We start from the raw sequence: 15,108 nt of genomic DNA on the forward strand, positions 1-15,108 counted from the left end.
AAACCACTGGTAAATGGTTTACTGACCATGGTATTACTGTGCTCAATTGGCCTGCCAACTCTCCTGACCTGAACCCCATAGAGAATCTGTGGGATATTGTGAAGAGAAAGTTGAGAGACGCAAGACCCAACACTCTGGATGAGCTTAAGGCCGCTATCGAAGCATCCTGGGGCTCCATAACACCTCAGCAGTGCCACAGGCTGATTGCCTCCATGCCACGCCGCATTGAAGCAGTCATTTCTGCAAAAGGATTCCCGACCAAGTATTGAGTGCATAACTGAACATAATTATTTGAAGGTTGACTTTTTTTGTATTAAAAACACTTTTCTTTTATTGGTCGGATGAAATATGCTATTTTTTTGAGATAGGAATTTTGGGTTTTCATGAGCTGTATGCCAAAATCATCAATATTAAAACAATAAAAGTCTTGAACTACTTCAGTTGTGTGTAATGAATCTTAAATATATGAAAGTCTAATGTTTATCAGTACATTACAGAAAATAATGAACTTTATCACAATATGCTAATTTTTTTAAAAGGACCTGTATATCTTCACAACGCTTTAGCGGATTCAGACCAAACTTGGTATGTGTGTGGTAAAGAGATTTAAAAATTAGATTAATTGTTATGAATCTTATAGAATTGTTTGGGGGAAAGTTATGAAATTTGGCACACGGATGGAGGGCAGTCTCATCATTCACCACAGCAAATTTGGAGTCTCTAACTTAAACTCTCTAGCACCACCAACAGGCCATATTTTTGAACTAGTCTTAGACAGTTTGTCCAATTTTCACCGAATTTGTCTCAGATCATCTTCAGAGCATTCTGGCAAAAAGTCATGAAAAGCTTTTTAATATACCAACCTGTTTTTGAAAAGCAGAATTGGACTATATTTGTGCAAAAATGGACATGAGGCTATTAGCTTTGAACTTGTCCTGGACGGTTTATCTCATTTTCCAAAAAATTGGCTCAGATCATTATCAGACAATGCTGCCCAAAAGTTATCAAATGCTTTTGAAAAATGTTATAAAAATCATGCAAAAATGGACATGAGGCTATGTCTTCGCAATGCTTTAGTGGATTCCGACCAAACTTGGTTTGTGTTATACCAAGCATGACCTGAGGGAACATGAGTAATTTGTGGCACCACCTACTGGTCAAAATATATAAATACTTGAAACTATTGTTCATAATTTCTGACCAGTTTGACTAAAAAGCCTAAGTGTGAATTGTTAGATACTGAATCAAACAATACCAAATTTTCTTATGTCAACCATTTTGAGCGTGGACCATTTAGAATTTTGTAGTAATCCTACAGAATTGAAAGCTTTTTGATATACCAAACCATTTTCACAAAGCGGGTTAACGAAATTTGTGCAAAAATGGACATGAGGCTATATCTACACAAAGGTGTAGTGGATTCTAACCAAACTTGCTATGTGTTATAACAAGTATGATCTGAAGGCACAATAATACTTTTAGTACACCGCCACCTACTGGTCAAAATGTATAAAAAATGTCAATTTCTGCTTATTACTTATGAGCAGTTTAGCCAAAAATCATAAGACTGGTCTTGTTAGATTTGGAATGTCATACCAAATCAAACAATACCTAATTTTCCTATATCAGCCTTTTTGGGTGTTGTAGTAAAATTCTGTATCATCAAATGTTTTTAACCATACTTCAGGGTTCAGCTTCAACCCTCATTAAACTCAACTGAACCAGCTAATCACGGTGTTCAAGACTACCTAGTTACAGACAGAACTAGGCTTAAGTTTAGGCAATAACTTCATCTTGTCAGAAGCCCAGGGCTATGAACAATGGTGCGGATGTCTTTGAAGAACAAAATAATCTGGTGGATGTATAATTTTGTTCTATTCTGAGAACTGAAAATTTTTTTGTATTTCTCAGTCTTCCAAAAGTTTCTTGGTAATATAATATTAGATTTTTGCTTAATAAAGCCGATAACTGGCATTTAGGTTTTTAATACAACTGATAACTGATATCTATGGAAGCCCATATCTCAGAATTGTGAGATATAAACTCGCAATTCTGAGAAATAAAGTCAGAATTGCAAGATATAAACTCACAATTGATTTTTGTTCTCAGAATTGCATGATATAAATTCGCAGTTGCATGTTATAAAGTCAGAATTGCAAGATATAAACCCACAATTCTGAAAAGTGTTACCCATTTCTTTAAGCAGATGAGATGAGAGACATTTACAATATTTACGAATGTTGCCTTTTACAAAATCACCCACAAACTTCAAACCAGTATTCAGTTTGATCAATATTCTTTTTTTTTTTTTAATTTCAGCATTGATTTAAAAAAACACCACACAAAACAAACTAAACAAAAATCCAGGAGTGAAGAAAAGCATTTTTACATGTATAACAAGTATGTTTTAATACTGTTTTACACAGTCAACAGAACAATATGAATCATAGACAAAATTAAAACGAAACAAACAAACAACTTAATAAAAATAAACCCCCAGCGCGAATCCGTCAGGAGCAGAGTAATTCCCTTTTCTATAATATAAACATAGCGAAACAGAAATAAAAATACAATTTAAAAAAAATGGGCGGAGAAACTGATATTCTGAAAAAAGTCAAAAGCGGTGAAAAAGAGTTGCGCACGTTTGTTAAAAATGCCGGCAAAAGTATGTGAGTTTGTGTGTTTGTCCTTTTCGTCCGCGCCAGACGCTCGCAGGATGCACAAACCCTGCCATGATTGCAGTTCAATATCTACAAAATCTGCATTTGAACAACTTACTTATATACACTGTACAACAATTGACGTCAAAATTACAGCTTTTACAAAAAACGATCCGCCCAATGGCATTCAAAATGACAGTGCAAGCTCTGAAATCAGCTCACGCCGAATGTCTCAATCCTGTTCCCTTCAGGCCAAAACGCCTTTCCAATCCAAAGTTGGTCCACAGTATCATGCCTCCCTCCCTCTCTCTTTCTTTCTCCCTTTTTTCTCATTTTGATTTATATTTTATTGATTTTCACGTTCTTTACATTTTCTTTCCCTGCATCTTTTATTCAGTATTCTGTTTCAGGACTTGGCATTTCCCTCTTTCTGACTTGCCTTTATTGCTTTCGCTCTTTCGTTCCGCTCCTTTCTCTGGTTTGGGTCGGTTTAGAACCGGAGGAGGTTTTTGGACTGCATGCTACAGGCATGTGTCATTCTTGCATTGTAAGTGCCTGCGAACACACAAATGTTATTGATGATATTCTGCTTATGGCTTTCTGATATGTAATCACAAGACAAAAAAAGGGGAGACGTAAGTGACAGAAAAGAGTTGCCCACGTTCCATTAAAACACACGCTTGAAAAATAGTGCTATACAGGATCCGACTAATGCTTCACACAAAAGACGACGCTGCTACCAGTCCAGGGCCTTAAATATGACAAGACAGGGCCGCTGTAAATCTGAACATATCGGTTTAGTGCAAAAAAGTCAATGCATAAAAAAAAAAAAAAAAAAAAAAAAAAAAAATTTTTTTGGGAAGATACACAAAACTCGTGTGCTTTTTGACTGCTTATAGAAAACTGCTTCATATTCATGTCCACCTGTGCACACAGACCAGATCTGTTCCAAAACCTAGTGAGCTGCCTTCGAAAGTGCCATCCATACTGAAATGGACCCTCGTAAGCGAGCGATTTGGAACAAAAAAAGCAACTCAGCTGTCCAGTTTGATGCAAACGCACCCCTGCTGAAACTAAAAAACTACTTAAACCAGCCTAAGGTGGTTGGCTGGTGTCCCAGTCTGGCCAAGCTGGTATTTGCAATGGTTTTAGGGGAAGTTTGGGCATTTGGGAAACATTAGCTAAACATCTGCTTGCTGAGAGAACAGTTAAACCAGTTTAAACCAGCTAAGACCAGCAAACCCCCTTAGGCTGGTTTTGTTTTTCTTTCTTCTTCATGTGAGTCACATCTGATTCCAGTAGAGTCTGATGCTAACAACAAAGAAAAATGTTTTAAATCACACAAATATTGCGTAACTTAATCATTTATAAACTAGATTTAACTATTTTTATTGATATTTATAGTCGACTGTATTTTCTTACTAATTTTGAATTTTACCTTAGTTTTAGTATTACTTGTAGTCTACCGTTTAATTTTGTTTTCTGCATAAATAATTTAACAAGCGTAAGAACAAAGGATTTTAATTAATAAAATTCCAAATAAAAAAGAAGCAGAATTTAAACAAAAATTTTATATTTTGTATTTACTCTGTTTTTTTTTTTATTTCCAAATTTTAATATAGGTTTGGTATTACTATTAGTATATTATTTATTTTCAGTCTTTATTATATGTAATTATAAGTTTTGTTTTTGAATAAATAATTTTAAAAAGTGTAACTACAAATTATTTTTTAGTTTTTTACATTTTGGTTGAGTACTACTATTAGAATTTTGTTTATTGTTTTGTATGTAATTTTGTTTTTGCATTAATACTTTAAAAAATATAATTAGAATCTATTTTATTTTTAGAAACTCCGAACAAAAGTATTTAAACTTACAATTTGTATTAGAGGTCGACCGATATGCATTTTTCAGAGCGGATACTGATTATTACAGATCAAGTAGATTGATAACCGATATTTTGAACCGATATATATGTCTGGTGTAAAAATGAAAATGTCAAAACTAAAAATAACAAGTGCTCTGACAAAAACCTTTTTTTATTTTATCAGCAAATTGGTTTTGAAAATTACTGATACCAATAGCCATAAAAATGCTTAATATCGGTGCCTGTAATACTATTAGGATTTTATTTATTGTTTTGTATGTAATTTAGTTTTTAATAATTAAAAAAATGTATTTAGAAAGGATTTATTCTGTGAAATTCGAAATAAAAATATTTAAACTTACAATTTGTATTAGGGCTCGACAGATATGTGTTTTCAGGGTCAGTGTCGATACCGATTATTACAGATCGAGCAGACCGATAACCGATTTTTTAAACCAATTTATGTCTAGTGTAAAAATGAAAACTAATGTCACAATTATTTACAACTAAACTTTCTTGAAACGCTTTTTGAAAATGACTGATACCGATAGCCATATAAATGCTTAATATCGGTGCCTATAATATACTATTAGTATTTTATTTATTGTTTTGTATGTAATTTTGTTTTCGCATTAATAATTTAAAAAATTAGTTAGAAAGGATCTATTTTGTGAAACTCCAAATAAAAATATTTAAAGCGATATGTTTTTCAGGGTCGATGCTGATACCGATTATTACAGATCAAGTAGACCGATAACCCATATTTTGAACCGATATATTTATGTCTGGTGTACAAATGAAAATTAATGTCAAAATGAATTATAACAAAACTTCCTTTAAATGCTTTTAAATTATCGGCAAATCGGCTTTGAAAATGACCGATAATGATAACCATAAAAATGCTTAATATCTGTGCCGATAATTGACCAGGCTGATAATCAGTCGACCTCTAATTTGTATCTTACAAGGCAGCGCAATATCATCAAGGTAGGCGGCTCACTAGGTTTTAGGACAGATCCAGATTTCAGACGTACAATGGGCAGCACCAAACGATTCAGGAACTGGAAGGAACAATGAAATGCACCAGGCGATTTCTGAAAACGTGTCTACAGATCATTGGTCTCCTTTCGCTATGACGCTTCTTGTTGCTTTAATCGTATGGTCCACACCCATGACATCACTTCCGGCCACTTCCTGTGCTTTTATATTTGAGCTGCTCATGCAGAGGGCAGCGTTGAGAGTCCGTCTGCGGCGTCGGCAGTCCTTAGACCAAATCTGCTGCACCCGTCTTGAAACTGACAGATGCAAAGCTTAGTGTCTTTCATGTGGGAAAACACGTCCTTGTTAACGTCACTAACTGCGTCTTTAGTTCACATTGGCATATCAGACCTCAGTCTGCTGTGTATGTGGGTGCATGTGCGCATCTTCCAAACTATCCAAGCTTCCTCCCGTCTCAGAGTCTTCAAACCCGCAGGGCGCAGAGGAAACGTCAGAGGCAGAGGAGGCGTTGACGGACAGGCGCTCCTCCCTGCCTGTAAAAGTGCTAAACTCCTCCCCCGTGGAGCCGAGCGGCAGCTGATGCGGGGGCAGGTATTGGCTGGGGTGGAAGTGTGGGCGGGGCTTGCGGTCCCCACTCAGAGTGCTCTCCCTGGAGACTGGTTGATTGGCGGGTGAGGTGTCGTATTCCTCGGTGGGAAGGGGCGGGGGCAGCTGGTCCTGGGACATGAACTCCTCCTCATGAGGAGGTGGGTAGTCGCTGTCGATATCGAATCCGCCGAGGTAATAGTCGGATTCTAAGGCCACGCCCACTTCACTGGTCTCGTAGGTGGGGACTTCCTCGATGTCAGGTAGCCGTGTGCTCGGCAGCCAGTCGGAAGTGTCCCAGTGGTATGCTGGAGAAACAGGAAACAGGAAGTTAGTAAACATGAAGTGGGCAAACAACTAAGGGGAGCCTTCGGTAGGTACGTAATCATGTAGGGCTGCATGCTTGGTCATTCTGAAGGGAGGTTAACAGGTTAGACATCGGTCCTGTCCCAAATGGTGCATTTGTTGGGACTGTAGGGTGTCCCATTAGCAACCCAGGCTTATTAGAAAAACGTGCCTCTACCTAAAGTTTTGCAAAACTCCACAAAAATAAATTATATACCTATACAATAATTCACTGCTGTTTCCATCTGAAATGAACACTAGATTACAGGTCAGATTACTGATTAATAAAGACCTACATAATACTATGCTATGAAGTTGTATGCTATGAAGACCGTGTTTTACAAGAAAATACTTTTATACTTTGCTTTACAATATTTTTGTGATTATGGAAACTTGAGTAGTGTTGTATTTTTGTTTTAGATTAGCAATTTCTGTGTGAAAATACTTTTAAAGTAAATTCAACACCTTTTTTTTCAGTGTAGTATATAGTAAACTTGCTTGGTAGCACACCCGGTAAAGCACTGTACTTGGGATGCTGAGGGCTTGGGTATGAATCCGTTAAACTCAAGTGACAATAAAAGAGCTCAAACACTAAAAATCTCACATTTGCTTTTTTGTTACGAAAAAAAAACTAAAAAACAAAAAGAAAATAGATTAAAAAACTAACCTTATTTAACCTAATTTGTGTTGCTCACAGTCTCTTTGTAATAATTTGTGAAATTTAAATTATACACCCTTTTTTTCAGTGTAGTATATAGTAAACTTGCTTGGTAGCACGCCCGGTAAAGCACTGTACTTGGGATGCTGAGGGCTTGTGTATAAATCCGTTAAACACAAGTGACAATAAATGAGCTCAAACACTAAAAATCACATATTTGCTTTTTTGTTACAATTTTTTTTTTTTTGAAAAACAAAGAAAATAGATTTAAAAACTAACCTTATTTAACCTAATTTGTGTTACTCACAGTCTCTTTGTAACAATTTGTGAAATTTACTAGCAATTTCTGAGTGAAAATAGTTTTAAAGTAAATTCTACACCTTTTTTTATTTTAGTGTAGTATATAGTAAACTTGCTTGGTAGCACACCCGATAAATCATTGTGCTTGGGATGCTGAGGGCTTGGGTACGAATCTGTTAAACACAAATGACGATAAAAGAGCTTAAACACTAAAAATCTCACATTTGCTTTTTTTTTTTTTTGGTAAAACCCCAAATAAATTACATAAAAAAATAATTTAACCTAATTTCAGCTAGTTGCAAATGCAAAATTTCTTATTTTAATTTAGTTTTAAATGAAATATACAAAAATAGTACTGAAATAAAATTAATAAAACTACTACATAATTATTTTAAAAATATTAAAACTTAGTAATATGAAAATAAAAATTAAATACTATTATAAAAAAAATACACATTTTATATTATAATGTATACATATTTATTAATTTCTATTAAAACTATAATAGCATCTCAGTGATACTAATATAACAGGGCATTTAATTTCTGAACTGCCGCAGTTCATACAACAACCAACATAATAAAAGATTACCACATTCATGTTCATTTGTTTTGGATGAAATTGAACACACTTTCAGTGTCACTCCCTGGATATTTCACTTTGAATGTTTTTCGGAAACTGCAGGAAGCAACTAATATAATTTTTCAGAAATATCGCCATAGGCACGTTTTTCAAATGAGTCTCAGTTGCCCATTTGTGATCCATTTTATTTGGTATTTGGGACAGAAACATTACACAGAACATCTCCACATGCAGGTCTTGCTGTAGTGAGTGGACATGCCTGCAAGGTGATCGGAGACGCAGCCAGAACAAAAGGTCAAGGTTCAGAGGTCAGTGACGCATTGTTGACACAAGCGAAACGCATTCATCAGAAAAAACGCAAACCAAAGTAAATGAGCGTGAGGATTGCATGCAGCGATGCATGAACACACAGAAGCGCAGGGACGCACACGCACACGAACACACACACTGTACACGGCCTAATCCTCGCTATCGGAAAACATCAATATCAAACAAAAGAAAAACACAAAGTCAGCAATGGAAGCACTGCGGGGGAAGAGACAGACGAGAAAGAGAGGAAAGAGGTGACGGAGGACTGCGGGTACTCTGATGTGAGCGTGAATGTATGTGCGTGTGTGTGCGTGTCGACACAGAGCATCTCGCTGCTGGATGATGTGACATTTCCCAGAATGCAATAGCTCAGTTTGTCAGCAGTACGGAAAGGGAGAGCGAGAGAGGGAGAAATAGACAGAGAACAAAGTCTGAAAAGGAAGGAGGGCAAGAACTCTGGGAGATTTAGCTGAACAAAGCAGGAAGAGAGAGAACGTGAATCACCTCTGTTGAAGTTTTGACCTTGATCCATAACGGACACTGGCAGGCAGAAAAGAAGCAGAAAGACAGAGAAAGAGAAAGAGAGACAGATTTGTGGGTCAGCACCAAACCCATCCTAACTGAGTGTTTGTGAACAAACACCATATTCAAATACACTAACATTGTTTCTGAAGTTTTACTTTTATTTTTGAGACATTTATGTGTTTTGTGATATTCTGCTGTATGTAATACCCTTACAAAAATGACATGGCTTTTTTAAATGAATAAATCTACAATAAACGTCAAAAAAAAAAAAAAAAAAAAAAAAACTTAAAATTAAATATGGTTTACTTGTAGTCTGAAATCTAAAACACAAATTAAAGCTACATAGAAATATAAAAAAACCTAACAATGACAAAAGCACATAAAATTTCTAAAACCTAAACTAAAATTGAAACCTGGTTTATTTGTAGTTTGAATTACTTAAATTACTAAATCTAAAATATAAATTAAAGCTACATAGAAATATATATAAAAAACAACTAACAATGACAAAAGCACAGTAAACTACTAAAACAAAATACAAATTAAACATTATTTCTTTAAATTTGAATTACTGAAATTGCTAAAATGTAAATTAAAGCTACATATAAATATTAAAAAAAGCAACTAACAATGACAAAAGCAAAGAAAAATATACTTGGACTAAAAATTAAACGGGGTTTATTTGTAGTTTGAATTACTAAAACTTATCTAAATCTAAAATATAAATTACAGCTACAGAAATATAAAAAAACAATTAATGATAAAAGCACAAAATTACTAAAACTAAACATTTGTTTTAGTTTGAATGACTAGTACTATAAGTAATATAAATATAAATTAAAGTACTATAAAATAAATATAAATTAAAGCTACATATAAATATTAACAAGGCAGCTAACAACAACAAAAGCACATGACATTACTAAAACGTCATCTAAATATTAAATATTAAAATTTAATACTAAATCTAAAATGTAAATTAAAGCTACTTTTAAATACTTAAAAGCGACTAACAATGACAAGCAAATAGAAGCACTAAAAATAATAATTAAACATGGTTTCTTTTAGTTTGAATGACTAAAATCAAAATAAAATTCTATATAATTCTAAACTAAAAATTAAAGCTAAAAAACAATGACAAATGCACAAGAAAATACTAAAACTAAAAATTAAACATGGTTTCTTTTAGTTTGACTGTAATTACTAAAAATGAAATAAATATAAATGAAAGCTACATAGAAATATTAAAAAGAACTAACAATTACAAAAGCATATCAAATTACTAAAATCCAAACAAAATATGGTTTGAATGACTAAATCTAAAATTTAAATGAAAGCTACATAAAAATTAAAATAGCAATAAAGTTACTAAAACGTACCAAATTGAATTACTAAAACTAAAATACATATAAAGCTATATAGAAATATTAAATAAGCCAGTTACTATTAAATTAAATTATTATTTTTTTTAGTAACAATAACCACAGTAATTAGTATATTAGGTAAATTATGTAAATTATGAATACCATGGTCAATATTTGTAAGGGTAAGAGATAACAGAGAAAGAAAATAGAAAGAGATAGTGGTGCTGTAAAAATAAATGTGTACATTCCTTCCCAGTTTATCAAAATGCTCATGTTTGATCTTCATCGGTGTGAGTTTGACTGACTAGCTAGTCATTAAGCTCAAGGCTCAAATGTCATTTAAACGTGGACCAAGAGAAGTGAGTCTATAGTCCATTAATGACAATATCACTCACACACACAAACAATGCTACCACATTCAACAATTAGATTTACATCTTTGTTCCACACATTAGAACAAAACTTTTTTGACTAATTATGAATATGATATCAGTTTACAGACTGTGTACAGTACTGTATATCCACTAATACATATGTAAAGCAATCCTAATAATGACTAATATATAAAAAATAAAAGACCTAAAAGAAAAGCTAATTGGCTGACTCTAAAAATGAATAGTCATTAGCACTAGATGTATAATATGTGACCCTAGACTACAAAACCTTAGTCTTAAGTAGCATGGGTATATTTGTAGTAATAGCCAACAATACTGTACCTTGTATGGGTCAAAATTATTAATTTTTCATTTATGCCAAAAATCATTAGGACATTAAGTAAAGATCATGTTACGTGAAGATAATTTGTAAATTTCCTACCGTAAATATATTAAAACTTAATTTTTGATTAGTAATATGCATTGCTAGGAACTTCATTTGGACAACTTTAAAGGTAATTTTTTTTCTCTGTATTTTGATTTTTTGCACCCTCAGATTGCAGATTTTCAAATAGTTGTATCTTGTAAAATATTGGCCTATTCTAACAAACCATACATCAACAGAAAACTTATTTTTTCCAGCTTTCAGATTATATATAAATCTCAATTTCAAAAAATGTACCCTTATGACTGGTTTTGTGGTCCAGGGTCACATATGTCATTGTGAGCTAGTTTTAAAAGTGTCATAAGTATTTTATGTCCACTTTAAAGCAGTGTTGTTACTGTGAACTAAAACTAAGAGGGTCCTTTTATGCTCTCTTACAAAGTCTTTATTTTGTTTTGGGGGTGCAGTAGAACATGCTCTCATGCTTGGTGATTAGAAAAATTTTTTCACATAATTTACATTATCACAATAGCTTTCTCCCAAGGCTGAAACAAATGGCTCGATTAGTTCCAGGTTTGATGAAGGTCTGCCTTCCGAAAAACTAAATGTGTTGTGATTGGTTAGCAGTCCCACTGCTTTGCAATTGGCGAGCAGCTTAGACGGCCCTTCCCAAAGCAGCAAGTTCTGTGTACAACTGTTAGTGCACGCTAGACTAAACTGATTCTTACGTTTTAATTGGATATTTTTCTTACAAAAACACATCGGATCGCTAAAGGAGGCTTTTACTGTCCCCTCTGGAGCCACATGAGGCACTTTTTTATTATGGATCGACTTGTTTTGGACTGATGGAGAAAAATGCCGTTCTAAAGTTTGGGAGTGCCAGGAGTATTTTTAATATAACTCTGATTGCATTCGTCTGAAAGAAGCAAGTCATATACACCAGCTCCGACTCGACCACCGATGATCGTCACTCTAGTCAATGCTTGTGTTTACATCAGCCGCGGCTCTGCATGTGTTTTGACCCTCTATTCCGCACACGGCAAATGGCGCGGCTCCAGCACGGCTACCGGAGCAGTTCGCGGACACTTTAGTCAATGCTTGCGTTTATACGAGCCTCTCTGCGGCTCGCTGAAGCATCCCAGAAGCAACTGTCCATGCTACATCGCTAAAGTTAGGGGAATCTCCCACCTCGTCCCTCCCCACCCACCAACGATTCGAATTTCTGTAGGCGGGATTTATTTGAATGATATTCTAATGGATTTTTTAAAAACTAAAAATCTCCCTTTTGGAGTGGACTTTGAGATTTGTAACTTTGTAGATGTTTTTTATGCCCAAACATACACACCACACACTAGCTAAAATTAAAAAAATGAAAAATCATAACAGGACCCCTTTAAACAAACAAAAAAAAAACTATAAAATAAATAAATACATAACTAATTAAAAACAATAAACACTATATCAGTATATGAATAATAGAGATAATAGAGCGCATTTAGGCCACGCCCACACCGGGGGAGAAAACAATCCAACGCTCTCCATTGACTTTGCATTGCGGAAAGCAGACTCCTTTTAATTTCTGACTTATAACAAAAAGCAGAACAATGTCTAAAAGCTGCTATGTGACAAGGTGTACAGTAAACAAGCTAAAAAACACAGAACTACGTTTTTATAAGCTGTCGACCCAAAAAAACGAGTGTTTAAGGACACAAATATTTGTAGATGTCAGGGTATTTCACGTTGGGCCATTCAGTTGGATCATTTCTCCAACAAAAGGAAGGTAAGGAAAAGGTGCACTGACATAGACCAATAAAATTTAGTTTCTCAATATATCTCCTCCTTTCAGTGTGGTGAAGTAATCCTTTGACATGGTTAAATAATGAATGTTTATTGTCGCTGTTAGATTTCCCTCCAGCAGGAGTAATAAGACACGTTGCGCTCTACTTTTGTGTTCTTAAACACTCGTTTTTTGGGTCGACAGCTTATAAAAACGTAGTTCTGTGTTTTTTAGTTTGTTTACTGTACACCTTGTCACATAGCAGCTTTTAGACATTGTTCTGCTTTTTGTTATAAGTCAGAAAAGACAAGGAGGCAGCTTCCCACAATACAAAGTCAATGGAGAGCGTTGGTTTGTTTTCCCCCTCGGTGGGCGTGGTTTTCAGATTATGACGTGTGCCGCTCTGTCTCTATACTAAAATAACACTGTTATCAAGCAAATTACACCTCAGGATATGAGCAATACAGGAAAGCTAATGTTTAAAGATCTTCTTTGTATCGGCCGATAAAACAAAAAAATTCTGCATGAACATTTAAAATACACAAGAGTCCTCTGTTTAAAAGAATGGTTTAAAAAATATGTAAATATGAAGTCGTTTTGAGACGTCTCAGTGTGAACTAGTTTCAAGATTCAGAGGTTTGTGAGATTTACAACTTATAAATCAAAGGACAAGTGGAAAAGCTCAAACAAGCTCATCAGCCTACATTACTTTAGCATGTCTAGCTTTGAAGATACACTTGAAAAGCTTTTCTTACAACTTCAAACGTGTGTGTGTGTGTGTGTGTTTGCAAGATTTGTGCTCTTCCGTTCTGCGTAATATATGATCTGGGGATGTGTTTGTAGGTGTGTGTTTGTCAGCGAAAATATTTGAGCAGGGAGTCAAGTGTGTGTGTGTGTGTGTGTGTGTGTGTGTGTGTTTGCTAGATCATCTTGCTGACTGGGGTGACGCTCCTTCTCATGAGTAATGCTATCACACTCACACACACACACACACACACACACACACACACACACACACTTAGTGTTTAATAATGCAAAGTTACTTTGTAGTGTACTTAACTATAGTCTGGAGAAGAAATGAGAAGAACAAAGCTAAAACTGACAAAACCCTTTGAGAATGCACTCAAGTTAGAAATAAAACTAATACAAAAATAAAATTATAATGACTGCAGGCTAAAAGCTCAAAAAGTTTTCTTTTAAGGGATAGGGTTTTTTAATCAATATAATAATCTTTATATTAAAAAGATATTTAAATTTAAACTAATTTGGGATGATTATAAAATATTACACATTAATGTGAAATGGACGTTACATAAATTTTTAATTCTTTTTACTTGAGGGCTTTTCTTATCAAATATTGATATGCAATTAATCATGGATACTTCAAATGATTAATCTGCATACAAAGAGATTAATTATTTAATTAAACGACAGCCCTAATAAAAGTCTAGACGTCTAAGTAAATGTGTATGTGTGTAAAGAACATAAAAAAGGAGAAAGAAAGAGAGTGTGTGTGTGTTTAAAGGTTTGTGCATGAGTCTTCAAGCGATTTTAAGGAAGAGGCTTCAGAGTCCAGCGGTGGGAAAGAGTACCTTCATTCTCAATCGTGTCGACTGCATCATTGACCAGCCGAATTACCGTCACTATGGAAGCTTGGAAAGAGAAAGCAATGGAGACCGGTCAGAAATGTTCACACACGCACACACACAATCACCAAACTGAGCCACAGACCAATCAAACTGAAGAATCAACTCCACAATTTCTGTAACACTGTTGGTCCACTGCAGAAGCTTCTGTGGCCTGATTGGCTGTGGATGAATTTAGCTGTGACCAATGAAAGGCAAGCATGACATCATTCCAGCGAATCTGAGGAGAGATGGTGATGATGTGACCAACACACACACACACACACACACACACACACACACACACACACCTGCTGCGTTCACATCTAATCACAAATTTACAAGATGAGTGTAAATTAAAATCACTAGAGTGTTGTATTTAATTGGAAACTCAGGAGTCTTTTAGTAAGTTTCTAAAGCACAGCAACAACAGCTGTGTATTTAACAGGATTTAATATTTAAATTTGAAATCAATTATAGCTACATAAATTTAATTAATTAACTATTTAAATAACAGTTATGCATGCCTAAATGAGATTATTTATTACTATTTATTATTATTAAATTACATTTTTTTATTGTTTAAGAATAATTGTTCTTAATTTATTTTAGGCTATTAAAGTGATTAATTGCAACCAGCTGCATCCCAAATAAGTTTTATAAAAGTTTGGATCAGTAAGATTTTTAATGATTTTTAAAGATGTTTCTTATGCTCATCAAGGCTGCATTTATTAGTTAAAAAATGTTAATACT

General features: G+C 34.5%; 1 protein-coding gene across 1 annotated transcript in view; it reads right to left on the reverse strand.

Annotated features, from left to right (window-relative positions):
- Positions 1 to 2,294: 2,294 nt before the first annotated feature.
- Positions 2,295 to 15,108, reverse strand: part of fat3a (FAT atypical cadherin 3a) — a 167,884-nt gene continuing 155,070 nt past the window's right edge. The window contains exons 46-48 of the mRNA XM_073818320.1: positions 14,323 to 14,382; positions 8,810 to 8,845; positions 2,295 to 6,419 (exon numbers count right to left, since the gene is read on the reverse strand). Coding sequence (XP_073674421.1) covers positions 5,911 to 6,419; positions 8,810 to 8,845; positions 14,323 to 14,382 — 605 coding nt within the window. The 3' untranslated portion in view covers positions 2,295 to 5,910. The remainder of the gene's footprint in view (positions 6,420 to 8,809; positions 8,846 to 14,322; positions 14,383 to 15,108) is intronic.

This window comes from Garra rufa, chromosome 14 (assembly GCF_049309525.1).
Source record: "Garra rufa chromosome 14, GarRuf1.0, whole genome shotgun sequence".
NCBI lineage: Eukaryota > Metazoa > Chordata > Actinopteri > Cypriniformes > Cyprinidae > Garra > Garra rufa.